Genomic DNA, 27,668 nt, shown 5'->3' on the forward strand with positions numbered 1-27,668 from the left:
CAAGTATGAATTGAAGCATAATTAACTTGTCATCTTCCTTTCCGCCTTTGACAACATGCATTATTATTGGAGAATGACTCATTCGACGAAGACGAAACGAATTAAAGAGGAACGTCATGGGCTAGAAATTGGTAAAAACTGCCTCTAGAAAAATAATCAGAGAAAATTTTGTACTGGAAGCATTATATACATTAGATATTTTTTTAATTAAATTCTACTTGAACTAGAGAAGGGTTTTTATTTCTTCTTTTTCTTCTTCTTTTACACGTGATTGAGACAGAGTATCACATCGTTCCGGACAATTGTCCCGTGTCCTGGGTTCTTCCCTACCATTCATTCGTGGGACAGCTGTCCATAAAGAAATCAGTTAAATAATACTAATAATAATATATAAAGGGATAATTGCAGAAACCTCCCCTGAGGTTTCTGACAGTTGCACTGACCTCCCCTGAACTTACTAATCCTTTGCACATTCAGTCCAAACGATTAAAATATTGTTTTAGAGAGTGAAATTAGAATTTTGTACCGGATTTGCCCTTTGTGCTATATGTCTAATGAATGACAAAGTATTACAAATCAATTAACAATTAATAAATTTTAAGGGATGTAATTGATGGGCAAATACGTATTACTTATTTAAAGTACCGCTCTTTATGGGTATTTTACTTTCAAACATTTAATTTATGATAAATATATCAATGTTTGTAAATAAAATTCAAACAGTGTTACAGTAATATTCTTACAAAAAGGAAATCGGTAGGTTATCTATTTAATATAAATTAAATATTTTTAAAAAAAAACTGGTCCACAAAGTATTAATTCTTTATGGCTATCATCCATTAGATGAGTAAAGTATTGGCATTTTATGGGTATTTTATTTTGAATCATTTAATTTTTGTTAATGTCCGATGGCGTATCTGCTGACATAAAACATATACTTCCCACGAGATTCCATGTGCTTTTTTGAAATATTATAATTCTTGTCCAAGCGCAGTTTAATTAATTTCAAATGAGCATCGGTTAGACATGCATGACTATAACTATCCATAAGCCTCGAAATTAATTATTTCAAGTACAATGATGGTTAATATATGCCAACAGCTAATATTCAAAATTTAGCAATTCCTTCATAAACCTTTCCCATGGCTAAAAAGCTTCAATGAAATAAAAATAAAAATGAAAAATGAAAAAAATAAAAAATAAAACACCTATTAACCATTTGAAAATTGAGGAGAGAGATAAATTGGGTGATTCGAGAGGTGAAGGTGTGAGTGAGAGAATTGAGAAGTCAAGAAACGACCCCGGCAGCCCATTGTTTTGTTGCGACTTGGGAAGACAGAAGATCTTGCTGCCCAAGTTTCTTTGAATAGCTGACGTTCTTGAGTTGAAAAGTCAATGGGATGAACTCTTCTACATTTGATTTATTTAGTTACTTATGGGCCAAAATCAAGTACTTGGTCAGTTCCCCAGAAAATTGCTGGGAGTCGACAATTTAATATCTATAGACCATGTAACACAAAAAATATATATATATATACAAATCAAGTACTGATATCTATAGACCAAGTAACACAAAAAATAATATGCAGTATTATAGAACATGGAAATGGATTGTGTAATTGACAATTCAGTTTTAATTAATTAAACTGCGCTTGGACAAGAATTATAATATTTCAGAAAAGCACATGGAATCTCGTGGGAAGTATATATTTTATGTCAGCAGATACGCCATCGGACATTAACATAATAGGCGCCATTAATATATATATATATATATATATTATTCTACATCATAATATATATAATATTATTTGATCTGAAATATAATCCGTGCATAGCACGATCATAAATCATAATATTAGTGATATATAAAAAGTGCACATATTTTTGTACGGCATGCATAAATGGGTCCGCCTCATTGAGTTGGGGCCCTAATTCCGTTCCCAGATACTCCAGGTTATTGTTAGTTTTGACTTTTGAGTTCTAGCGCCAGGGTACCCTCTTCTCTGATTCCTCTCCATCCGACCACCCTCAATCCCTCGTGTTTCTTCTTGCTTTTCTTTTTCTTATTTCCTTTGGTCATTCTTGGCCCTAATTCCCAAATATCGACCCTTTTTGTTTCCTGTCAATTATTATTTGACTGTGTTACTATTGATCTTTTCCCAGGTACCAAAGCGCAGTCAGAAAAAGCCGCGAGGAAAATACTCGCTGAATGTCGTCTCCACCAAAATGGCTCCCACTTTTGCGTCCTATTAGCCATTAGATGTTAGAAATCTCCATGTATTTTTTTCTGGGTTGTCGTTCTGCTGTCGGTATTTAATATTAAGCAGCTAGTACCTATGTAGTCACCACGAAGTTCCGAGGAGAATGGTTTTGCTTTATTAGTCTCGGATTGTGGTTGTTTTTGTATCTCGTCTTATAAGTAAAGCTGTTCTTCGTACAATTTTCATATTTATGTTGCGTTATGATTGAATGGCAGAACTAGGAAATGGTTTGTATCTTGTTGCATTTTTGTATCAAGTACTCCGGATAGGTTAGCACTCCCGTAGGGTTTAATACGGGCATTATTTTTGTGTGAAATTGTAACTGATTGAATATTTAATTTCTCCATGATTGACAACAAATGAAATGTCTTACAATGGAAGTAGTCCATTTTTCATAATCAATAATCTCAATATATGCAGAATGACAAGATTTGGTATAAAATTGACTGCTGTTGAGCATTCTCTAAGATGTAAAGACACTTTTTGTGATGTGATGTATGTGAGACAAAAAGGTGATTGGAAATATAAAAAGATGGGTTGGGAAATATATTTATGATGCAAGCGAAATATAATTTATTTTAGCTATCCAAACACTCCGTTTTACAAATATTATCTAAGATGTAAAGACTGCGATATGCTTCGAAAGATTTAATGGCAGCGTCAGAAGACAGCAGTGCTTTTGTTCAGTTGCTGTGTTAATTTACTTATTTTAATTGTTTTCCTGTGATCTTCTATTTGCTCGTGTTTATTGTTTAGAGATACAAGATGGTTTCAATATGTTATAATCCTGCTGGAGAAGAATATTACAGGGACTGACTTTGGGGATGAAATGACAATTACGGAAATTTATTCTAGTTACCTAATGAAACCATCTTAGAAAATCCAAAATTAGAAAATATTCACCCCTTAACGGACTATATTATACTAATTGAGAATAGTTATTGCTTGAGATTGGATCACTTTTTATCATTTTGAAAATTCAGATCAACTCACCAAAACACTTCCCGTAAACTGTTCACAAGTAATTTGTGATTAAGACCGTGTGTTTTCTGTCCAATAGTCTGGATGTTGTAAATCTAACGTCTGCGGAAGTTACCAAGATCCCTCTCAGCCATGCCCCATAAACATTAATCGAGGGTCAATGCCTGTTGACCAAAGGTTTAGCTTGGAATTTGGACGATTTGGAATTGCAAATCACGACTCATTAGGTATAAATAAATGAATTATTATGATGGCTTTGAGTAAAATACCATATATTTTCTGTCCATCTACGCAATGGCATAAGCCGCATCTTCTCATCGTTCCCTCTCAACATATGATACAAAACCTAACCGTAGCATTGCAATCTATCCTACGAATTAAGCTCTAACCAATATACGTATATAAGTTGACTATCTATCTACAAACACTACTAATTGTACTTGCAATTCCTTGTCATTGTCCAACTTTTCTCCAGCTCCACTCCAATATGGGAGCATCCACATCGAATCTTCTCTGTCTGTCAAATGGATCTCCATCAATCATCCATCAGCCAAGCGTTTCATTCTAGGTTACTCGAGTAAATGTACTAATCGCCACAGCAGTTAGCACGTTTTGCCTCCTGCAGTTTCTGCCAAAGGCAGAGCATTTCTCGAGGACCTTGATAGTGGGCAATTACATAGCCATCTCTGCATCCCACATTGAAGATCCTCTCATCTGTCTCATATTTTACTTCCAAACCTTGCTTCTTCATATCTGAAATCCAAATTCCCATAGCCACATCCTCTAGCTTGAACATCTGCAGCAGTAAACCACAAGATTTTTAGCATTTCAATGACTTTACAAGAATTAATCAAGGTGATGGAAGCAATCTTATTTACATGCAAAACTACTAAATTAAATATTTCTGAATGACTACTGGTGTAGAGACCGATGTAAAGTTGTACCTTAAGTTGGCCTTTTCTGTGTCTCTTGTAGATTGCCTGTGCTATATCATTTGATACAACATATCCAGGACCATGTGCCCAAGGAGGATAGGAGTCATCTGGCCATTCCTGAATTGAAATACAAAAGAGAATGAGATTTGATCATTTACCACAGTTATAATCGAAAGGAAATAATATATATATCACAAGTTGAAATTAGAGATGCATCTTCCAAAATCTCATGAGGTTCAAAATTTCACGAGAAAACTCCATAATCCAGCATCCTGGGGTTATTAGAAAGCTGCTAGAAATGTATGCAAAATGAAAGTCTGTGAACTTTTTTTGGTGGGACATGGCTAGGTTTGAAAACTGGAGCACCATCTAACTGAGCTAATGCCCAGATAGAACTTGAATTTTGCCTTCCCTTCAGATAAACAGTCGAGTTGAAAGGAGAGGGAACAGGATTGTCTCAAAGCCTCTTTAGACAGAGGATTGTGACCTAATTAATTGCATTTGCCACGACAGAGGTGCCAGAGGTGCCTAATCTTTGACACCTCTTCCTCATAAAGCCTAAGATTAAAAGTGTCATTACGAACTCTCAGTGTTTCATAAATGTTGAAACCATATTTTGTGCCTTTTATTGACAGGATTTTCTCTCTTACGTTAGCATAGGGTTAAGCTTTACCCTACAACCACAATTTTCCCAGAATAAGACTTCAGTTATATTGCATTTCTAAGTCCCAATGTCTTCTTAACATAGATGAACACACATATTCTATAAGATATAGCTATGCTTGCATCTATTCCTGTATCTTAAGGCTGCAAGTATTATGTGCACATCTAATCTCAGATATAGATTTTCAGTGATAAAAGGATTAGGCCCTAACAATAAACTAACCACAGAATGAGATGCATTCAGGACAAACTTACTTCAGGACTAATGTACCACTTGCTATCAGGACTTCGATGAGGATGTGAATCAGAATTAATGAGCCCATAAAGCAAACCACGGCTCACATTAATCCTATTCAAGGAGGCCAAAATTTCATCCACCCGAACAAATGCATCATCGTCTGTCTTCATGACAAATTTTGCTGAAACAACCTGTGTCTGTTCAAAAGATTTAAGTCAAAGAGGCACTCGAAACTTTCCATGAGCTTTAAAGAGACAGGACATTACCCCAAATACGCATATAGCTAAAGTCTTCCATGTGATAAGGCTATAGTAGTCAACAAATGGCATCAGTTGGATGTCACCATAAGTTTTCGCCTCGTTCCATAGCTCCTCATTCACTACCTGGTTTTTATGCTACAAAGCAGAGGTGACACTTTCATCATATTGTCCAACAAATGGCAGGTTAAAATTCAGAAGTCAAATGCTAGGGACATGACTGAAAAAAATGGTACATGTTTAACTAATACAATGAACCGCTCTTCCATGAAGCAACAATTCTTTTGTAAAAAGAGACAAAGTTGTTCCCTTTAATAGTGCCTATCAAAGAATCTCATCTCTTCATTATGGCTCACTTGTGCTGTTGATGCTATATTCTAGAATCAAGCATGTAAACTCAAGAACTACAGTGTGCAAATGAATTGCTAAAAATTGGTAGAGTTTCAGGATTTGGGCATGTCCTAATCCTGTTTCTAGAAGTAATAGTTCACATCAATGGCTGCAGATATGCATGCAGCAGTACTTGTGAAATAATATTGCCTGTAATTAAGTAGATAACTAGGGCAAGATAAGTAGTGATTATCCAATGCAAACATAAGTGACAAATAAAGTAATCAAGCAAAACATAAACAGCAAAACTTGCAAAACTTACCAGACCAACAAAAAAACGAACTGCAACCGTTCCAAACCTCACAGGACCATACTGCATCCATGTTCTTCGAACAGCCATTCTGCGTTTAAAATTGTTGGTAGTAGAGAACACGCCAATGAAAAGATTTAACTGTCTGTGTGGAGGTAGTGGAGGAGCTTTAAGATCTTGGATGTCAACTATGTGTTCTAAATCCTCTGATGTAGGTAAGCCACTTGACAAAACAGAAATTAATTTTATGTTTCCAGCAATCCTTACTTCATTAACAAGCCAGGGTTCCAAAGTCTGAAAGTAACATAGAGATAAACAAGTCAAGGAATGAACATTATGTTGCACAATCTGCAAAGAACATAGGGAGAAAGAAGGAACCTACTTCACGAAAACCAAATGATGTTATGTGTTTCCCATCAACTGTCATCTGAATTCCCTCTGATCCTACTCTGAGTGTTGCTACAAATGGATTCCCTTGCTTAAAGGGAAAATACTTTTTTGGTTTAGACCCATCCTGAACCATAGGAGTCTTTGTTGACACACTTAAGTGTTTACCACCCATAGTTGTATGGTTGTCATCTTTCCCAACTATCTGGTTGCACTGGTCCAATTCATCCACTGGCATGAAACAATTAGGTTTATCAAACTAATGAATACAGTACTGTACGTGGAAAATCACATTAGAGCAGCTGAAGCACTTGAGTACAAGAAATGACAAAGTTCAATAGAAAGAAACATAAGCTATACATAAAGGTAACTGTTGAGAAAACTGATATTTTGGCATAAGTAGAATCAAATAGCCCGGTCCTATCTGCATCTTACTTGCATGATAAATACAGTCTGTACTTTCTGATAACATGCATGTAGTAAAAATATAAGCAAATATCAGTATCATAAACTCTTTAAGGAATTTTCAAAAAGACAAAACCAAACTCTTATATCATCATGCCTGACACGATGATCTTATAAAGCAACAAAAGCAGTTAACACAAATTTAACATCTAAAATTGTGAAAGGAAAGAACAAAAGACTATGTACATACAGATTTCCTTTACTTAATGAAAAAAAAAAGGAAGTGTCAAAAAAATTAGTCTAGCAAGAAAATTTACCAGGAATTAACTCTGTTCAAGTAAGCATCATTGCTCAGGTAGAATTCCAATTTTGAGATCTTGATCGAAACCACATTTTTTAAAACTATTTCATGCTTCAGGAAAAATATTTATTTGTTAGAAAACGTGCAAATTGGCCATAAACTTCAAGACAAAGAACAACATTTATTTGGCAATGCTTGTCTTGTTTGCCACAAAAGGGGTGCTATGGCTACGAACCGAACATTGCTAGATCCTATGAACCTAAGCAATCAGGTTACAGACATCATAACACACAAGTAAAGAAGTTAATCTATTCATTGCACAGAAAAAAATTAAACCAGAAAAGGCCTTAATATTTACCTTTCTTGTTCTTCTCAGGATTAGGAGATGGACAGCGATCCTCTTCACCCCAGTCATGTGCAATTGTCCAGGTGTTTTGGACAATTACAGGATCCTCAGTTATTTGATCACCGAGGAGCCGAACATTGTAGTGCAAGATAATAGGAGGATCTGGCTCGCCGGGAAGTGGTTCACCAGTTAAGTCAATCCGAAAATTACCAAGAAGACCATGTGGAATGCCAATAAAAGTGATTGACGAACCCTGGGTTAATCCACAAGGAACCTGCAACCTGAAGCCATTATCATCATGTTCCGTAGCATTCATCTTACTAAGATAATGAGGACATTGTTTCTCTTTTCCTTTCCTCTGTGAACTCTCATTCATGTGAAGCTTTTCATCCTCAACTGATGCCAAAAGGTTCTTCCACGCAACAACAGCTTCCTTGGTAGCCTCTAAAGCATTAGGTAATACCTGAGCATGGCTGACTAGATGTTGCAAATGGTTCCACGTATGTAGCGACTGCTTTTCTTCATCCGATATATTCCTCCCAACAAAGAGATCCGATACTAGAATATCAGCAGAAATGACTTGAGAAGTATTTTCTGGATTCTGTACTACAGCAGGAGCACCAGCAGTTATCCATTCAAGAGGGTTTGTTGAATTCAGAATTGGGGTCAGACTTGTCAAATTACTTTCCTTGAGGGGGTTTTGCATTACATAATACCCCAGAACCAACAACATCACCAAGGATGTAAAGAAAACACCGGCATACCATTTCTTCATTTCTCGTCATTACCAGGGCACCTCAACTGATTATGAATCAACAACTACGGAAACTAATTTGAAGATGACAGACATCTCCAGTAGGAAAGAAGTTTTTAAATAATGAGAGTACTAGGTTGCTGGACTTCGCCAACTTTCTCTTATCTGCATGTTAAGAAGAATATTGTGGATTAAATTCATGCCCTATGACCTCTGGCAACTTAACCATATAAACAGGTACTCATTAGATAAACAAGCTACCAGCTTTCTACTAGCAAAAACTAATAAATGAGCTTTCAAGTGCAAATCAAAATTCAGGACAAAACGGCAAGCTTAATTTCTGACTTCTGCATAGAAGACTGATTAATGAGTTTCCTATCCCGATGCTAAACCTCTAAACTAATTGATGCCTTTTAAAGATTAACCAACTAATAACTAATTACAGAGTCAGAGCAACTTCTCTCTGAAAAGATGCAGAACTCATGTGCCAAAAAAGAAAAAAAATTCAATTTTGAAAACTAAACAACAGATTGATGAAATAAACAAAATTCAATCCTTTAAAACTGGGTAAAGAAAAAAATAAAAAATCTGAACCTCTACTCAAATTTCTCCCCATGTTTCTGAAGCAGAAAAGATTACTCAAAACTTTAATTCTCCTGTAAACTAAATCCACACCTCGTGTTATCTTCTAAACCGAAGATTTTGTCTAGGCCGGCCGAATTAAAAACAATGCGAACCAGACTTTACGATGAAAACTAGACAGATCAGCAGAAACCGCCAGAATATTCACATCTCCAAATAACTGCCAGTCACAACAGCCCTCTATCGAACAACAGATCTCGGTTTCAACCAACACCAATATTCTGCTAACAGCCAAAAACAAATAATAAATTAATAAGTAAATAAACTTCGAGCTTTACAGTTCTGACTCAAGTAAACTATACAATTTCACTCCTCAAACACTAATTTAGTACTACTGTTCCAAATTTAACACTATCCAAGTTCACAAAACCAAACAAAAAAGGCGACAATTCGAAAAATAGAAACAGCAAGAAAGTGAATTAACAGTCATCGTTATACAGTCGGAGAAAATGTAAAACAAGTAAAATTCGAGAAATTAAATGGAAAAAAATAACTCAAGATTGAAAGTTATGTACCTGAATTTGGAGGAATTGGAGAGAAAGTCTAGCAGGTGTTTGAAGAAAAGTGCAAATGGAAAACGTGATAGAAATGACGAGGGAAGAAATAAGGAGTACTAGGATTAGTATTAAGCTTCGTTGTCGTCTCCGGTTCTGAGTGTTTAGATTGACTGCGACTTCTTGAAGTCTACCACTGCCGAAAACGCTGCATTACGGAATTGAGATGAATTTCGATTTGGTTTGGGGATCTTTTTTCTAAAAATCTTTACAACGTATAGTAATTTTTTTACTAGTATCAATTACTACTAGTTTTGAGAGAGCGGTGGAAATTGGATTTTTGGGAGTGTTTGACAAGTTACATAAAGACTGGTGGAGCCGCCGGTCCGGGGGGAGGACTATACTATTTTGATGGTGGACTACTGAGGCTGCTACGTGGAAATAATTTGTTGGGGGGAAGAATTTTGGAATAAAGGAGAAGGTGGAAAAGGCTGCTGTTTGGGGTGTGGCCTTTTTTCTTTTTTTTTTGTGATTTTCTTGCTGGCGGTGTGCCTTTTCATGAATGTTTTGTATGGGTAACTAAAAGGAAAGCCAAATTCCATGAGAAGAGAGGCTTGTAAGATGGTGTGGTAATTCCATGAGAGCATTAATTGAATACTTTAGATGCATGATACATGATACGTTAGATCATTTTCTAAATATTCCTTTTTTTCTTGGTTACTTTTAAGTGTAAATTTTATATATATTGATAATGTATACATTGGATACACAATGTACGTTAGATATATGGTACATAAGTAAAATTTGAATTTTAAATTTAAATTTTAAATGAATTGTTTTGCATCCAATTGTGATGGTGTATACAATATCTCAACGTATAAAAAATTTATCTTACTTTTAATCCTCTAGATAAATTTTTAATTCAATACATCATGCATTTCATGTATACATGTAATTAATTAATTGGATAGATATTTATTTATAGATGACTTTCCTTTTTTTTTTCTAGTTTGATTATCAACGATACATAAGAGGAGGAGAGTTGCATTAGGCAATAAGATCGAAGGAATTGTATGTAGACACCGTTAAACTCCAAATTCTCCCAGTTAAAAAAAAATTAATTCCTAGTATAATGCTAAAATCTACATTATAAAATATGCTATACGGCACCCGCCATGCAAACAATCCATTAATAAAGGCTGGTTTTGCTTGTTAGGCACTCGTACCTCCTTTCTCTCTTTTGTTTTTGGGGGTGGCGAAGAGAAGCAAAATTCATTCCTTAAATCTAATTGGTTTTCAGAACTGTAGAAAATTTTATATTGGCCACATCCAAAATTGTCAGTGATGTAGAGCTATTTCAGTCAGCGCCGTTGTAAAATAGTAATCGTCTGCCCACTCATTTGACGTTTGTTTTGATTCCTAATAGAGGTATAAATGAGCTATTTAAAATGGGGTGGGAACGGATTAAAGAGCGAGCAACCCAAGCAATTCCTTACGCGTGTTGACTGAGTCGGTAGAAGATGGAGGACGATGGTTGGGCGGTCAAATGTTGCTGGTAGAGAGTCACACGTCAATTTGGCGGTTTTACTTGTCTTTGCAATTTCTGATTTTACAGTTCTGCTTCAATTATTGTTGCGGTCTGTCGAGTTGCCTGTGGCATGGGAGGCTGGAATCCGGAGATACAAGCAACATTTTATTATTGCATTCCGGCATTGGCACATTAGGTGGAGGTGATCATAAGATCTTAATTCAACTTTCAACCTTCATTTTTGTAGGACACGAATTCTCATTTGAATAAAAAGGGATAGGATACATTTTGTTTCGGGTAAATTTGCTCACTCTATTTACGAGTTATAAAATGAAAATCAACGGATCTCTAAACTCCAAATCGATCCATTCGAAAGTCAATCATTTTTTTTTTATACTCACCATTTTCTACTTTGATAGTTTTAATTTTTTTTCATAAAGTTTAAGAAAAATTAGTTAATTTTATTGAAAGAATCAATCTAACATACTGTTTTCTAAAATACCCTTACATAGATATTAATAGTATGACTAATCATTATATTTTTACATTAATTACAACAACAATACTATGGAAATTTGCACCATTCTAAGGTATGAATCCAAGCAATTGATAAATAAAAGGTAGGCCGTACTCACTGATAATTAAGCATATCAAATAAAGGTATTTTAGAGAAGTTACAAACTAATTATGTTTCTCAATTAAAAAATAAATTATAATGTGAAATTAATGAAAAAAAGGAAAATAAGATTATTAAAATGGATAGTATCTGAAATGATGGACAAATGGACAGCAAAGTGGGAGATGGTTGTTAAAAGGCATAATGCCGTTACTAAAAGAAAGAGACAAATCAATAATGTTGGCCAAATCACAAACAAAGATGTCGAAGTGATGGTACGGTGCGACCTAAAAAGTTTGGAAGGCTGGCATGAATCCCTTCTTTAGGCCTTGTCTGAAACCTTCTTCCTGGCTCAACATTAGGGACTTTTCTTCAACCAGAGGATTACGCTTTTCTGCTTCGTATAAACCACTCTTCAGAGTTTAGACACACACGCGGCTCCTTGAGCTGTAAAAAGATGGGGATAGGGACTTCCTTCTTGGTCAGGGTATAATTGAGTGCATTATTGACTTCATGCAGCCAACTTATTAAAAAAGACTTAACTTTGAGACTTCTTTCTCCCTTGAATCATAAGCCAACCAATGAGAAGTTCTCCCTTTTCAAGGCCATTAATGTTAATTTAGGTCTGAGGGTGATTAAAAAAATAATTGTAAAAACTTTTTACACCATTCAATTTATCCCCGGAAGATGACGGAATACAACTCATAAAAGATGTTTCTTAGTTCGTGGTTGTACTCGGGTGCCCAGTTGACCTCCTCTTGACCTCCTCCAATTAACTTCCTAGAATACAACTCATAAAAGATGACGGAAATAATGGTACATTTTTCTAGGCCACTAACCCATGTTGATTTTGCTTTTATCAAGGAGCATTTACCTATGTATCGTGATATGTATATGAGTATTAAAATGTTGGCATTGTATCATGTAATTATTATTTGTACGTCAACAATTGGGAAATGACTTTCTTGTCAACGAAGCATCATTTGCTCTTGAAATTTTCTTTTGAATGTTTTGTATAAATTAAACTGTAACGTAGACGCGAGAATTTCAAAGATTGTAAACTTCCAGGTTCTGAATTTTACCTAACGGTCGCTAATAAGTGGCTAACGCTACGCAAAGTCAGATTATTATCAAGTGTTTTGTATGTTTTTGTGATCAAAGGGTCTCTTACCTTAATCGTGTTATTTTCCCACCTACAATCATCCACTTTTTATCAAAAACACGTAAATTCTCTCCAAATCAAAATTGAGAAACACAGCCATGTAATTTAGGGTCGATGCTGAATTAACACCAATTTGAGCTTGCTTTGACTGAGTTCGAACTCACGAGTCAAGCTCGAGTTTCAAATTCTTGTACTCAAATTCTCGACGAGGCTCATCCACCTTACTATTATATATTTTTTTAATTTTTTATATTTATTATTGTGAAAATGTCAATTATAGCATTTATTTTTTATTAGATGATCGTACATGCTCGATTGAATTTGATTAGATTCGATTAAATTTAATTAAACTCGAGCTCAAATTTAATTATTTTATCTCGAGTTAAATTCGAATTGTGCGCTACTTGAATTCGACTCAACTCAAATGCGGCCATTGTAATTTGATAGTATTAGCAAGATATCACCACAAATCTTCTCGGGTACAAACAATTGGAATTACAGCAAAGGCGAAGTAAAGCAAATTGTAATTTGACTATTAACTACTAGTCATTTGCTGGATCAAATAAAAAAGTAAATCTATATATATTTTGTTAAAGTCCAGTGAACATGGATTAAATTTAAAATGAAGGAAATTCAATCCTGGAACCACACTTGCCACGTGGCAGCACAGGACATTCGATGAGGTTTGATCCGGATGTATCGACGCATACGTATATCTGATATAATTGGCTATTGCCAGATGGGTCGACATTGCACTCGATATAGGGAGTGTACCCAATTCCACCTCTAATTGCCGCTTTGATGCCATCCAAACTGTAATATTGCCCATTTGGTTGAATTCCTGCATACTTAAAAGAATTGCTCCTTTGGTCAAATTTGAGGGTTCTTGATTTATAGTAGTATAATCTTTCTTATTTTGTAATTCTATTTAATTTTAGAATTGTTCAAATCAAATATATTTTGTGACATGTTCTATATATTTTCTGTCATTATTACAGTTTTCTTTGTCAAACAAATCATGCTAAACGATTTTCAACTAATTTATTAATAATAATAGATAAAAAAAAATTGTTAGACCCAACGTCATGTATTCTAGTATTAGTACAAAATAAAGGAAATCAACGAGTTTCGGACTGCGTAGGCGATCACCACCTGTCATTAAGACAAAATCTAGATTTTCATGTCATTTTGTATTTGGGTCCTTGCATAGCACTTCATAGTAGGATTACTATATAATTATCCACGTTGCATGGAAATGAAGAAGTCAAATTAACTCGGATTTGTTATTTGATAAATTAATGTAATATTTCACTGTACGAGTCTATTCTTGCTGTCTTATTAATTCCAACTTTATTAAACAAACCGTCGTGTCAGTAGATGAAAATTATTAGATAAAGTACATGGGCTAAAACCAATTCTTGGTGCAGGAATTAGCAAAAGAAAAGAGGAGGAATTTCATTACTCGCACCTGCATTTTTCAGGATTTGCAAGAGGTTGGATTGTCTTTTGAGGAGTAGAGCAGATGCAAAGTAATCATGCTGGTCAAGGATGGATTCCGAGCAGGTCCCGTGTTTCTCCCATTCATGGCTCCAGAAGCTCAAGCCATCACTACTTGGACAGGATAGTGATGGCCAGTCCTTCTGCATTCTGCTCGTGAGGTCTGAAATCTGGAAATTTTATCATCCGAATACCAAATTCAGCTTGGGAATCCAAAAGTAAAAAATAATACAAATTTGGCATAGAAAAATTTCCATCCGAGATTAAGGCCTATTGTTTCAAAAAACAAAAAAAAATTAGTTGTATAGAAATTTGTCTCTTCCCGTGTAAAAAAAAATTTGTGATAATTTTCTTCAATCTGCCCACGTAATCCGAGGGATCGCAGGGACAGTTAACTTAGATAGAAAGGTAGGAAAGATGGTAAATGGTAATCCAAAAAAATAATAATAAAAAATTAATCCGAATTTAGTCCAAGGATATTCACAGAGTCCGACTCTTACTCGGGAATGAAGATCTGTCCCAAAACTTTTCAAAGCGACACATACAGAAGTGAAACTTGCGACCTCCCGTTAACATTAGCAACTCGCTTATCAGCAATCCGTGTGTTTATGTGTTAGAAAGGGGGCAAAAAAAAAAAAAAAAAAAAACCATTCTTAGGCATTTTTTGAAAGACTCTGTCCATTAACTAATGACGGCGGAAGTCTGCAACCCTGGAGCAGGGCCTCTGGTCCTTTCAGCTGTGGTCCATGAACATTTGGTACCACACCAAGTATTTACTATAGACAACAGCCCCTTTTTTCGGAAAGGGTCTAGTGGTCACGGTACATTTCCTAGTTTTGGGCAAACATAGACACTAGTATTAGTATTTAGCTTCAGACTAAACGTCCATTTTAGCATTAAACATGGCATCAGTAGCCTAGGTGACCTTAATCTTTTTGTCGTATATATCTAAATGCCCTTCAATCTCGTAAGTACTCGTTTAAATGTTTTTACCGACCTATGTAAACATAATACATGTGATTTCTTGAAATTGTTGTACCTGGGATGGATTAAATTGAGCTTCTGGATCACAGTTTGATGGGTAGGAGCCATCATTATAATTGGGCCAAAGCCCATGAATACTGAAATCCGAGGCTGGCTTCCCAGTTCTTGGATAGCAACAACCTTGCTTGCTGTCACAGTATGATCCGGGCCACTGCAACAGAGAAATCAATTCCAGATTTCGAAGTCAAAATAATAATGCAAAACCATGCTTAAGAAATCCCACCAACCATTTGCACGATTGGAAACATTTGCCACGGGACTTCTGAGGGTTGGGGGACAAGACATGGCAACCCGATGCTTTGTTACAAAATGCTTTTCTGTTCCACGAAATTATTACGATATCTAAAACCTTAGAAAGAAAAAATTAGAAAGATGTAAGACGATTCTACCTGACCCTTGCATCCTCTTTCGAGGGCAAGGATCCACAGGCTGGTTTGTTTCATCATATCTTGAGCACTTCACATGAGGGGTTAATGCTATTGATAAGATTCAACCTTTATCGATGACTCAATTGAGCTCAATTTTTACCACTGTCAAATGAAATTCACAAATTAGACATCGAAGGGCAACTAACCTGTTGAACAAAGTAAAAGAAATCGAAGCCTTGAGAAGCACACAGGACTGCCAGACATTGTAAGGCCAAAACCTTAATCAAGAATGAAAGATTGTGTTTCATTTCCAGATCTCTCGGTCTTTTTTTTTTTCTTATGTGGTATCGTAGACTTGGAAGAGATTGTGGCCGGAGATATGGTGTCAAATAAAAGCAAGCATTCAAGTTATATATAGGCAAAATATGGAAAGCAATTGGTAGCAATCAAAGGTGAGGCCAAATATGTCATTATATCCTCCATTACTGATTCATTTGTTGAAGGGAATGAATCCAAGGCAACTTTTCAACGTGTGTAACGGCTTCACATTTAATTTTAGGGTACATGTCGGCTCGTCCTTTTGCGGCCTTTCCGTTTGTACGGCTTTTCTTCTTCTTAATTTTTGCGAAAATGAGCTGAGGCGTCTGGATAGGAAAATTAATTGATCTTTCCTATCAATAAAATTCTTGAGATCTGGGGTTGTGATATCAGAAAACAAATCTTGATAATAAATGTCAAAATGCAGGGAAGATTCAATGTTTTTTTTGTCTGAACCGCAGAATTTTTAAATCCCATGAATTACATTATTATTGTTTTGCCACAATCACTTTTTTTTTTTTTATCTCAATGTAACGCAAAAAAAAACTTTCTTCAATTATAGAACATCCACTCTATTGATTTCCCTACCAATACAATGTTGACATTTGGGCTGTAAGATTCCTAGTAGTGATCTCAAATTATATTGGCCTTGGAATTTAGAAACCAGTGCTATTAAGCTTTCAGACACAAATTTTCAAGATGTTCACACCACAATACCAATGGCAAGTTGAATTTGGGCAGCCTGTACATACGTTTGAGGTGATCGAATTTCATACTTCCACCACTTGATGAACCTAATCAATTGGGATTTTTAATTATGTTGCTCGTATGATACCTGTGGTGAGTTGTCAAGTTTGACTTTTACAGGTTGTCCATAGAGATTGTTAATTGGAATTTTAATTCCTTCCATAAATGAAACAAGTTATACACGAGAATTAGACCTTGCACATTTTTTTTCAAAAAGATTTCTTGGTTGGTTTGTCATTTTCATTTTTTCATCGACTGGCACTAGTAAGTAACAAGAAGTGAATGTTTTCACATTGCAAACCGCTTTCATACTTGACATTGAGAGGGGATATCGAATTGAGTCAAGATCAAGTATATGTACACTCGAGTTCGAACAAGATGCTTGGTTGACATACTCAAGGTTGAGCTTCAACTTATACAAATATTCTAAAGTGAGTTCAAGCTTGACTCGATAGAATGCCCTATGAATCGGAGCTTGACCCATTAGTGCTCGAAAATTTTGGAAAAATAATAATATAATAATAAAACATTTAATTATTGTAATTGTTGTAACAAATAAACTTAAAATAGTAATTAATTATTGTAACAAACAACCTTAAATTATAATTTGAAAAATAATAATTAAATATTAAATAGAAAACTCAATAGAACTTGTCGAACTTTTGAGTCTTTCATAACAGTACTTGAATTTGACCCGAAAACTCAATCGAGCAACTCGAATTTGACTCGAATTCGGTGAACACCAAACTCGAGCCAAGCAGTTGAACACGTTGCTCGTGAGTTCGAAGCAAGCCGTTCGATTAGATCTCACCCCTACTCAGCGTTAAGTTCTCACGAAACCGCCAATTTTTTGGTTTCCTTCTCCTCTCTTTTGTCATCCTTAAAATTACTTATCCTTAATTCTTTGGGAGAAAAAAATTTCATCATCTTTAATTTTAAGAAGTCAAATTTCCAATATTAGAGATGTTCAATGATATTAGCTCCCATAACTTTTAAGCCCGTGAATACTCATAACTATGCACAAGTATATGTTTAAGCCCAGCAACCACGTCCATATTTTTTCTAGACAGACTCAAGAGAGCAGCCTGCAGGTCCAATATCTTTTCTAAGGGCCCGCGGGGATGAAAAATATTCATGCTCCACAGCATGAGTTGAGCTTTCACGATGATTGTCTATTTGTCTTGCAATTTGACCCCAGCATTTCATAACTTCAATGCATTTATACCCTTTCCGATTTCAATGCTCCAAACACCAGTGGTCGACATTTTAACATAGACACTCTCGAGAGTGCTTTTAATATTTTCAGTTAAATCGTCTGAAGTACGTACCATGTCGTTAAAACTTTGACCTAGCTAGACATGTTCCTCTATATTTTGGCACTCTAGATACAGACATGTTGTTAAAACTTCGACCCAGGAAAAAATGGAAAAAGAAATGACGTGTTGCAAATGGGATAATATAACTTGTTTAGACGACCGAAGTAGCAATTTGGAGCAATGATTCATGGTTTGTTACACAGCCTTAGTTGGTTACTTTGCAAATCTTCTGGGCATGTGAGATATTTCAGCAAACATTTACCTGGGATAGAATTATAGATGGCAAAATGTAGAAAGTGTCAGAAGATGAAACCTGGAAATAGAAATTGTAAATGTTCTTTACGTATTCTCATGAAATTGCATGCGCCCCCTTAAGGCCCTAAACCGGCCTAACTTCCTTGCCTATTGTCACTTCCTTTTGCTTGCAAACAAGGATTTATATGCGGACAAGAAAGTCCGGGAAGAGATTAAAGATACACGCATGATTTGTCCACAATGATATATCCACGACGGGAGACAAAATTCTTCACCAACCACGTATCATTAATGTGAGGACCAAAAATGATAGATGGTGAAATGGGTTCTAAGATCGATTTGATGTACATTAGGTCCCAAAGCAGGCAAACAAAGTCGTGCACGAATTGACGCATTATGTTAAAATTTGCGATTTTATTGAATTCCTTTGAAACTCTTCTTCCATTTTTGTTGGACGATTTTCAATATATTGAATAGTAAAACATATATATAGAAACCATTTATCATTCATCTGTAGCGGCAAGCTAAACATCAAAAAGAAGGGAAAAAAATTTCTAAAGTCCCAAATTAGAAGCTTGATATAACTATCACTTGGTGATACATTATGGGTGGGCAATAATTTTATTTTATTAGTGAGAAGCAGAAAAAGGTAAATTGAAAAGGGACGGAAATAGGTAGTCAAATGAAAATGTGGTACAATTGATGATCAGAGATGGTTTCCGTGGCCTATCAAGCTTCATCATGTAAGGAGGAAAACGAGGGAAATTCAATCTCGGAACCGCATCTTCCATGTGGGAATGTCGGGCACTCAATGAAATCAGATGCAGAAGAGTCCACGCACAAGTAAACTTGGTAGAGCTGACGATTGCCGCCTTGATCAACGTTGCACTCGATGAAAGGAGTGTACCCAACACCTTCTTGGATTGCCTCTTTTATCTTCTCTAAGCTGTAAAACTTTCCTGGACGAATTCCTACAATATACATGCACACCAGAAAATGAAAAAAAAAAAAAATTGAAGTGGGCAGTAGCCCGGTTTGGTTGAGAAATTCAACGAGTTATTCTTTTTTTTTTTTTTTTTTTGTTTAGAAAAATTATTGAATACTTTTATTGATCAGAAAGCATCTTTAAACCAAGTAGCATTGCAGCTACCTATATATATATATATATATATCCACAGAAATTCAACGAGTTGACCAGTTCTAATCAATATTTGTGAAGTTGGGGTTTATATTAAATTCAACAATAAATTTAATCTGCTGACACTGTGATGATGATGATGTATGAATGGGATACCTGCATCCTTGAGGACTTGGAGAAGATTTGACTTGTCTTTGAGGTCCAGAGCTGTTTGGAAGTACTGGTGCTGGTTGAGGAGAGAACAGGTTCCATGTTTCTCCCATTCGTGACTCCAGAACCTGACTCCGTCGCTGCTTGGGCAGGCGAGGGATGGCCATTCTTGCTGCATTCTCTTCACTAGATCCGACACCTATGTACATATTTCATATTTGGTTCGTCACAAATTCATTAATTATCCAGAAACAACATGCTCGTTCTCTTAACAATCATTGAACTTTAATTGATTTAGCATTTGTTGATCTGCTTATACTTTAGATTGACTTATTCTTACCATGCCGTCAGGAATTTTCTGGTATTTTCGGAGTTGCATTGAAAAAGAGAGAGCCCTCTTAAAGCTTATTCCAAGAAACTAAGACTAGCTACCAAATTGTACAACAAGGTTCTCAATTCACCAAGACATTGGCTTGAAGTGTGAGTGTGTGTCTATATATATATAAACAGTAGGTGAAGTTTCCCACTCGCAAGTCGCAAGTCGCTCATTTTCAACTTACAAGTTTTAGGAATAGATTGGGGACTTGACGTAAAACTGAGAGCAACAATGTATAAAGCTATCGGAGTCACGACAAGCCAGCAAAGACTTAAATTCTCAGTCACTTGCCGAAGAAATATTAATAACCAGTTACTTGAGTAGTTTATCAATCAATTGTTTCTTGAATGCTCGATTGATAACGAATGGAAGGCGAAAAAAATCCATTTATGGGTACTTCTTTAACCCGGCCCCCAACAGCACATACATACAAAAAATTACTGTGTGTCCCGCCTGCCACTGCCAGCTCACCTCATCTTGATCACAACTCTTTCTTTTCTTTCCTTCTTTTGTTTTTTTCAACTAAATGCAATCAACTTTGTCCAATGGCATGATATCGGTTATCTATTTTCTATCCAAATTCACTATTCAAGTATTCAACTATGTACTGGGGGTGTGAGAGGCATCCGCATATCCTATATTGGAACTTAAATCCTTCAGATCTTGGAAATATTACCTCAGATTCATGAAAAGAACTTCCCTCATCGCAGTTTGATGGCCACGAGCCATCATTGCGGTTTGGCCACAGCCCATGAATGCTGAAATCTTCGGCAGGCTTCCCAGTGGTTGGATAGCAGCAACTACGCTCTGTGTCGCAGTATGAAGCAGGCCACTGCATCCAAGAAATTCACACATGGAACCTATTAAAGATAGTATACGTTGTACAAGATCAACTAAAAAAATAAGAGAATTTGGCAATTGGAGGAAGAGACAGATTACAAATATGGCTATGGTTCACCTGTTGAACGAGGTAGAAGAAATCAAAATCGTTCTGGGCAACAGTTAAAACTGCTAAACATTGCAAAACCAAAAGGCTGAGAAATGCTGCACTTTTCAGTTTCATCCTCGTTTGCCTTGCAAGTTACTACAACTTAGCTGAACTTGATTTCTTCGAAGACTAGACTACTTGGGGATTGAACAATGCAAGACTCTGCTATTGGCTAGATACATAGCAGCATATATTTATAGGCAAGGATTGCACAGCCTTGAAAGGAATATGCGGATTGCGGAATAAATAATATACGCCAACGTACCTAACTTACTGACGTGGACATTGCTTACGTGGCTAGCGAAAGTCCATTCCATTCTGATAGTATCACGTGCTTATGGACATTTAGAGGTGAGTATATACGGACTTGTTTACGTATACATATACAATTCAGGGCTCTAGTGATTAGTAGCCTTTCTTTGCATTAATAAACATGATAATTAATTAAGATGCTAAACCTTTGGCTTCATATGTAATTATGAAATGTAGAAAGAGTTTCATGGCGGAGATTGGCATGGCGTTTTTGACTTTCTGCTGGTGGTGGTCCTAAGCTGCAATATCCAAGGATTGATTTCGTTAGTAATTACCACTGTATTTTATATTGAGGTTGAGGTCCCGTAAACAACAAAAAAAAAAAAAATCCCACAAGATAAGCAGCCCTTTAGGTAATCTCATTTTTTTTTCTGTGTTAATGTCTCATCAGAATAACTTAATTTGTAGGATAAGAATGGCCAGCCAGTGATGAATCAGCCATTTGTAGAATTGGTGTCCATTTGCAGTATGGAGACGAGAGGACACAACGTCTCTGGTTAACAGCTTTGAGTTTCCTTGACTGAAAATTTAAAATGAGAGTACACGTTTTAGAACGAAAAATTAACCTATTGATACGAAGAATGAACAAGTGGTATACTAAAGCCCTATTGACAATTAAAGAAATCAATTTTGTTACAATAATAGTTGTGGTATGAAAGTCTGTTCTCTTTTGGTAGATAGGAGTTGTTGGGTTCAATGGAGCTCCTTCAGATTAAACCTAACCACAACAGTTGAAATGGCAGAATAGGGATAAGGTAAAAATTCTAGCCTGAAATGTTTATGTAATGCGCTTTGTAATCTTTTTCGTGTGACGTATCTGATCTGCCACTTCACCCCAATCGCATAAAATATTGATGTCGCTACCCAATCTTTATACAAATTCATTGAATTAGACATTAATATTATGTCCTTCGATTAGATTGATGAATATTTTCTAGTACAAATTTCAGCGATGCGTTAGGATCCCCATGAGTTTCAATAGAAGAACCATGAAATTATTAACAATAAAAAGCCAAACATTTTAAGGTTAGCTCCTCAGCCTGGTGACATTTCGCGGTTGTTAGAACGATGGGAACTGGACACCGGAGGAGCACTTCCCAGTTTGCATGACAGGACACTCAATTATGTTTGAAGCAGAAGCATCGACACAGATGTAGATTTGGTACAGCTGACTGTTCCCAGATCCATCGGTGTTGCATTCAATCCGTGGGGTGGAACCAACTGCGCTCTTGATTGCATTTTTAATGCTACTCAAGCTGTAAGATCCCCCGTCTGCCTGGATTCCTGCAAAATGTACATATTCATTTCACAATCAATCAATGTATGTGTATGTCAGAGCTTGTTTGAAAGGCAACGTTAAGTATGAGAGTCCAATGTTTTGATTAGTCTAGAGGAGCGGTACCTGCGCTTTGAAGAATTTGGAGGAGATCAAGATTATCTTTGAGATCAAGTGCTGATTTGAAGTAGCCATGTTGGTCTAGGATGGATTCGGAACATGTTCCATGTTTGTCCCACTCGTGTGACCAAAATGTGGTGCCACCGCTGCTTGGGCAGGCAAGTGATGGCCAATCCTGTTCCATTCTGCTCACAAGATCTGATATCTGTAACATTAATTTAATCCCACGAACCAACATTAGAGACAATCAAGACTCGAGTAATTGTGCCAAGCAAGCGTATCGATATGACCTGAGGATTGTCAATAGAGTAGTAGAATCAATAATAGCGTATCCCCACTCCTTAATTAGGCTTAAAATCGGGGAGTTTTTGTTGCTTAATTTCCTCATAATTAAGTGAACTTTTTTCTAGCTTTCAATTTGATTACCTTGGATATATCGAAAGGGTTGCTGGAGTCACAATTTGATGGGTAAGAGCCATCATTATTCGTCGGCCAGAGACCATGAATCCCAAAGTCTGATGCTGGTTTCCCATTCGAGGGATAGCAACAACCTTGATCTGTATCGCAATATGATCCTGGCCACTGCATAAAAATGTATAGAATTAGCGTGCTTTTAGCCAAATTATTGAAGTCCAGTGTGATTCATATATTGGCACATGATATAAGCCTCACCTGCTGAACAAAATAAAAGAAATCAAAATCTTGTGCAACGCAGAAAGCTAAGAGAAACTGTACAAGGAAGAGCTTGGTTAGGACTGAAATATTGAGTTGCACTTCCATTTCTACTGATTTACTATCTGTATTGTTAAAGTTTTCCAATTATGGTGGTCCCATTTATAGCCAGCAAAAGAATACAAGCTTTATGTGTGAAATGAGGCTATTGACTGATATGTTTCTGCTTGGCAGTTTGCTTCGTGTCTTTCTCATTCAGACAGAAGAACTGGAAAGTTCTTCCGATTATATGCGGATATTCCTTATCTATTGCACGAATAACCAAAGGAGTTTGGTCTATCTATTTTGATTGATGTCGTTTGACTGATGCTAGGAAGAGGTCTCCCCTCTGATTGAGATTGCTTGTGGAACGAGTTGCTGTACAATTTTTAGACAAGTTGGAACATGCCAAGAAGCACGAGAAGTTGTGTGGAGCTGACTTCAAAGCAGGACTAGCGCCAAGTCTGGCCTGTAAAACCAGCGTCCATCATGTTTCCAGAGGATAACCGGTCCAGAGACTAGGAGTTCATTCTATTTTAATTTATGTACGTTTGACCGATATTAGGAGGAGGTCTCCATTCCCATTGAGATTGCTTGCTCAACATGTTTGTTTACTACTTACTTTGATCACTGATTCCTAAAAAGGGGGATGCGGTATTCAACGAAGCCGTTTTAGAAAAGCATAGAAGCTTTCCCCTGTAGTGTATTCCATTAGTTCAACTTCCGGCCAGTGGCAATGACCCTGATGAAATTCAAATGCATAGCTTAGTCCTTGTCGTACAAGAGGGTACAAGGTTCATAGTCCTTGTCGTACAAGAGGGTACAAGGTTCATGTGTGAAAATGATGGAGAAGATTGACTTGTTTCCGCTTTGGTTGTTTCGTTTTGTGATGTCTAAAATGTTGTTCCTGTACGTGGAAAACTGCAACTTCTATTCGTATCACAGAAAGATCCTGGCCACTGAACCAGGAGCAGGGAGAAGCTTTAGAGAAGTCAGAGAGGTCTAAGAAAAAAGCAAGGGTGAATGAAGCAGCTTCGTAAACTTCTAGTTTGTAATTAAGATTTTAGAATGAAGATGATAACTCAAGTTACTTGCCTGTTGAACAAGGTAGAAGAAATCGAAATCCCGTGCAACACATTCTAGTAGCGTGCATTGCAGTTTGGCAATATAAATCACACAAAAAAAAAAAATATGGGTCTGACTTCCATGCTTGTAGAATATCGAAGTTATCTGCAAATTGCTGAAGCTGAACATCTTTGGAAGATTTATATGATGGAAGGAACTGTCAATTTCTTTTGGGTTATGATACTTAAAAACATTACCTATGATTCAGATCGCCAAGTCTGATCTCTAGTTATTACTTAATCCATTTCAGTCACTGCATTCACAAACCTTTGCCATGTTTCATATGACAATTTGGTGCTCAGTCATTAGACATTGAATCATTAAGCAGGTGGCTTATTTTATCATGCTCTCATTGCACTCCATCATGTAAGCGATGATAAATTTTACTTTCAGTGCTGTGCCTTGTTTAACTGAAGTACTATATTAAAACGCACTTTCGGTATCTTAGTAATTATTAGGACAATAGTTCTTGCTGAAGACTTGGATGCTATTTTCCTTTATTTTACAATTTCCCAAGAATCAAACCTCCGACCTCGCACACTTTCTGAGGGTGATGTCCAGCTACCTACTGGAATCACACTACATGATGAAGAAATTTGAAACTCTTTATACGAGTATCTTGCCTCCTGGGCTTTAATACTCTGGCTAAAATTCGAGTTGTTTTATAGCTGGAAACCTGAGTCATTGCCACAATATATATTTATAGTAATCCATTGGATTTGAATAAATCCAGAATCCCCTAGCTTTTGATTGGCCTCAATTTTCTGATAGATGAACTAGTTATCACCAGGACTTGGATTGAGCACACTATAACGTGAGTCACATGTAGAGCTCAGGTTTTGCATTCCTCCAATACGGAATCCAGAGTCCACTAGTATTTCATTATTCCCAAAGAAAGGAGAATCAGATATAGTACCACTATAAACAATTGGGCTAATTGATCTTCAAAGGACACTGAGCTACTGCATATTCAACGTCTTTTGCCTAGAAAGCGCTAGTCCCAAATAACTCGAGATTTGGTTAGTGAATCAAGGGATTATTGAGGAAACAGGGAGCACATGAAAGTGGACATGTCTTTTGTTATAAGACAAAAATAGCTGTCACTGCATGACAATAATGCATTCACTGAGCTTGATTTGTAGTAAGAGTACAAGTTCATCATGAGTCAGCAAATGCGTGTTTAGAACCCCACTTATTCTACTCCAATTATTAGACATGATATTCCCCACCAAGAGGTGGAAAGCAAAAAAAGATTATTAATCTAATCTCCATTAGGGTCCCTAAATGATAGGAAATTCTATGGAGGTATTGCATGCTCTCTTAAGAGTCACCGGACACTCAATGAGATCTGAACCAGCAGCATCCACACAAAGATAAACCTGGTAGAGCTGGATATTGCCTGAGGCATTAGTATTGCATTCAATTACTGGAATGTAACCTGTTCCTGCTTTTATAGCTTCTTTAATGTCATCTAACTTGTAAAGCTTCCCATCTGGTTGAATCCCTGCAGCAGAAGATTATACCTCTAGCTTGTCAAAAAACACACACACACACAATGGTAAATTTTAACTGCAAAAGTTTGACAGCAAACTATACAACTAGCTAAACTGAATACCTGCATTCTTTAGTATTTGAAGGATATTGACTTTGTCCTTGATACTAAGAGCTGCTGCAAAGTAACCATGCTGGTCAAGTACAGGCAATGCACAGGTTCCATGTTTTGTCCATTCATGCGTCCAAAACTTGGTCGTGGTACTTTTCTTTCCACAATTGAAATTCGGCCAAGTCTTTTGCATTTCGCTGATTAAATCTGAGATCTGAATACGCAAGAATATGATTCACACCCTCATCAGAAAAAGGCTTGCAGACTCCATAGAGTTGTTAGTGAATCAGTTTCTTTGCAGACACAACTACATGTGACCAAAAGCCAGCTTCTTGTACATACTCCTCTTAGGAGAAGCCAATGGCAGGTTTTTCAATCATCATTCAATTCGTGCATTATCTGCATACATTCATAATATATGTGCGCATGCAGAACCAAAGAATTGATCGGGTCGAGATATTTCTAGATGTACCTTGGTCTCATTGTAGTGGCTATTAGGATTGCAGTCTTCTGGAAAGGTAACATTGTTGAAAACCGGCCAGAGGCCATGAATGGTGAAGTCTGTGGGCTTTCCTGCGGCTGGATAGCAGCAAGTTCTCTTTGTGTCGCAATATGCTCCAGGCCACTGAATTGACATTGCAAAGAAGAAAAAAAAAATTGCTGTTTTAGAACTTAGGCAAATTGTTAGAAGTGAAGAAGGACATCGATAATTTTCAACTCAAGAAGACCCACCATTTGGACAAAGAAGAGAAAATCGTGGCTCTGAACTAGGCATAAATAGCACAGGCATTGCAGCACTAAAAGGTGAAAAGAGATTAAGCTGCTGAATTGCATGCTTATAAAGGAATGCAAAGAATATGTTATCCAACAAATTGGTAGAGATAGTAGTGCTGCTATCTTGGCTGTTGAAGTCGCTATTTAAAGATGAAATAGTGTGATGATATTAATAATTTATTTGAACCAAGATTAGTTGGGGTGGTAAGTTTGGTGGGTGAACTTCAATCAGTTCTGAATGTGTCTCTAATATGAAAAGTTTAATAGCTCGAGACATGCAAGTGAAACATAATTGACGAGTAATTTATCAAAAAAAAAAAAAAAAATCCAGAGAGAGTAATCTATTGTGGGAGATCTTTGGATGGTTCAATCTACTGATTCTCCATCAGGATCAATTAACAGATTCTATGGCCGGTAGTAAATGATCATATCATCTTTGTTCTTTTGTTTGCCCACATGTCATTGTGATAATAATAAGTTTGTGGTCCAATAGAAGTTTGTCAGTCTCCATCTATAATTGGTGATGTAGCCAGTCAGTATTAAGATTGTAAAACAAGACCGGTTAAAACTTAGGCCACGCTTGGATTGCGATTTTCCTTAGAAAACGTATTCGTGAACACATTTCCCTATCACCTTTTTACCTCACATATATCAAATCGCTACAGTAATTTTTCTACAAAAAATCCAGAAAAATGCAATCAGTAACGCTCAATCATTGAGATGAACCTGAACTGCAACGTTCATCAGCAAAGTGAAAAAAGACATAGATATAATAATCAGTTAACATAATGCAATCTTGAAAGTTAGCAATTGAGATCGTTGATAGATATAATAAAGCGATTGTAAGATATAGTAATCCCAGATTTTCACTTTATTTGAGGTGAGACGAAGAGGCTGTGACAATTGAACATACGAGAAAATGTGGCCTTGCAACTAT

The 27,668-nt window shown here is 36.4% G+C and overlaps 5 protein-coding genes across 6 annotated transcripts; all 5 read right to left on the reverse strand.

The window, feature by feature from the left end:
- Positions 1-3,468: 3,468 nt before the first annotated feature.
- On the reverse strand, positions 3,469-9,742 carry LOC113753324 (beta-1,3-galactosyltransferase GALT1). Of its 2 annotated transcripts, XM_027297449.1 has the most exons (9): positions 9,329-9,742; positions 8,847-9,034; positions 7,430-8,336; positions 6,361-6,596; positions 5,991-6,272; positions 5,348-5,476; positions 5,099-5,278; positions 4,190-4,297; positions 3,469-4,041 (listed from the first exon to the last, which is right to left on the reverse strand). In XM_027297449.1, the coding sequence occupies exons 3-9, from the start codon at positions 8,190-8,192 to the stop codon at positions 3,832-3,834; spliced, it is 1,908 nt and encodes a 635-aa protein (XP_027153250.1). In that variant the 5' UTR covers positions 8,193-8,336; positions 8,847-9,034; positions 9,329-9,742; the 3' UTR covers positions 3,469-3,831. The 2 variants fall into 2 exon arrangements, with proteins under 2 accessions (XP_027153250.1, XP_027153251.1); XM_027297450.1 differs by lacking the exon at positions 8,847-9,034.
- A 3,366-nt stretch (positions 9,743-13,108) lies between these two features.
- LOC113754047 (extracellular ribonuclease LE-like) lies at positions 13,109-15,830 on the reverse strand. The gene is made up of 4 exons (XM_027298363.1): positions 15,729-15,830; positions 15,150-15,305; positions 14,082-14,280; positions 13,109-13,454 (listed from the first exon to the last, which is right to left on the reverse strand). The coding sequence occupies exons 1-4, from the start codon at positions 15,828-15,830 to the stop codon at positions 13,231-13,233; spliced, it is 681 nt and encodes a 226-aa protein (XP_027154164.1). The 3' UTR covers positions 13,109-13,230.
- A 2,814-nt stretch (positions 15,831-18,644) lies between these two features.
- LOC113751599 (intracellular ribonuclease LX-like) lies at positions 18,645-21,010 on the reverse strand. The gene is made up of 4 exons (XM_027295655.1): positions 20,781-21,010; positions 20,499-20,654; positions 19,453-19,645; positions 18,645-19,129 (listed from the first exon to the last, which is right to left on the reverse strand). Exons 1-4 carry the CDS (start codon positions 20,883-20,885, stop codon positions 18,888-18,890), a joined length of 696 nt encoding a protein of 231 aa, XP_027151456.1. The 5' UTR covers positions 20,886-21,010; the 3' UTR covers positions 18,645-18,887.
- A 1,172-nt stretch (positions 21,011-22,182) lies between these two features.
- On the reverse strand, positions 22,183-23,298 carry LOC113754292 (extracellular ribonuclease LE-like). Its single transcript, XM_027298671.1, has 4 exons — positions 23,191-23,298; positions 22,945-23,100; positions 22,525-22,723; positions 22,183-22,406 (listed from the first exon to the last, which is right to left on the reverse strand). The coding sequence occupies exons 1-4, from the start codon at positions 23,296-23,298 to the stop codon at positions 22,183-22,185; spliced, it is 687 nt and encodes a 228-aa protein (XP_027154472.1).
- A 2,160-nt stretch (positions 23,299-25,458) lies between these two features.
- On the reverse strand, positions 25,459-26,962 carry LOC113753938 (extracellular ribonuclease LE-like). The gene is made up of 4 exons (XM_027298216.1): positions 26,690-26,962; positions 26,430-26,582; positions 25,970-26,171; positions 25,459-25,858 (listed from the first exon to the last, which is right to left on the reverse strand). Exons 1-4 carry the CDS (start codon positions 26,789-26,791, stop codon positions 25,635-25,637), a joined length of 681 nt encoding a protein of 226 aa, XP_027154017.1. The 5' UTR covers positions 26,792-26,962; the 3' UTR covers positions 25,459-25,634.
- Positions 26,963-27,668: the final 706 nt, after the last annotated feature.

Source organism: Coffea eugenioides, chromosome 11, assembly GCF_003713205.1.
Source record: "Coffea eugenioides isolate CCC68of chromosome 11, Ceug_1.0, whole genome shotgun sequence".
Taxonomy (NCBI): Eukaryota; Viridiplantae; Streptophyta; class Magnoliopsida; order Gentianales; family Rubiaceae; genus Coffea; species Coffea eugenioides.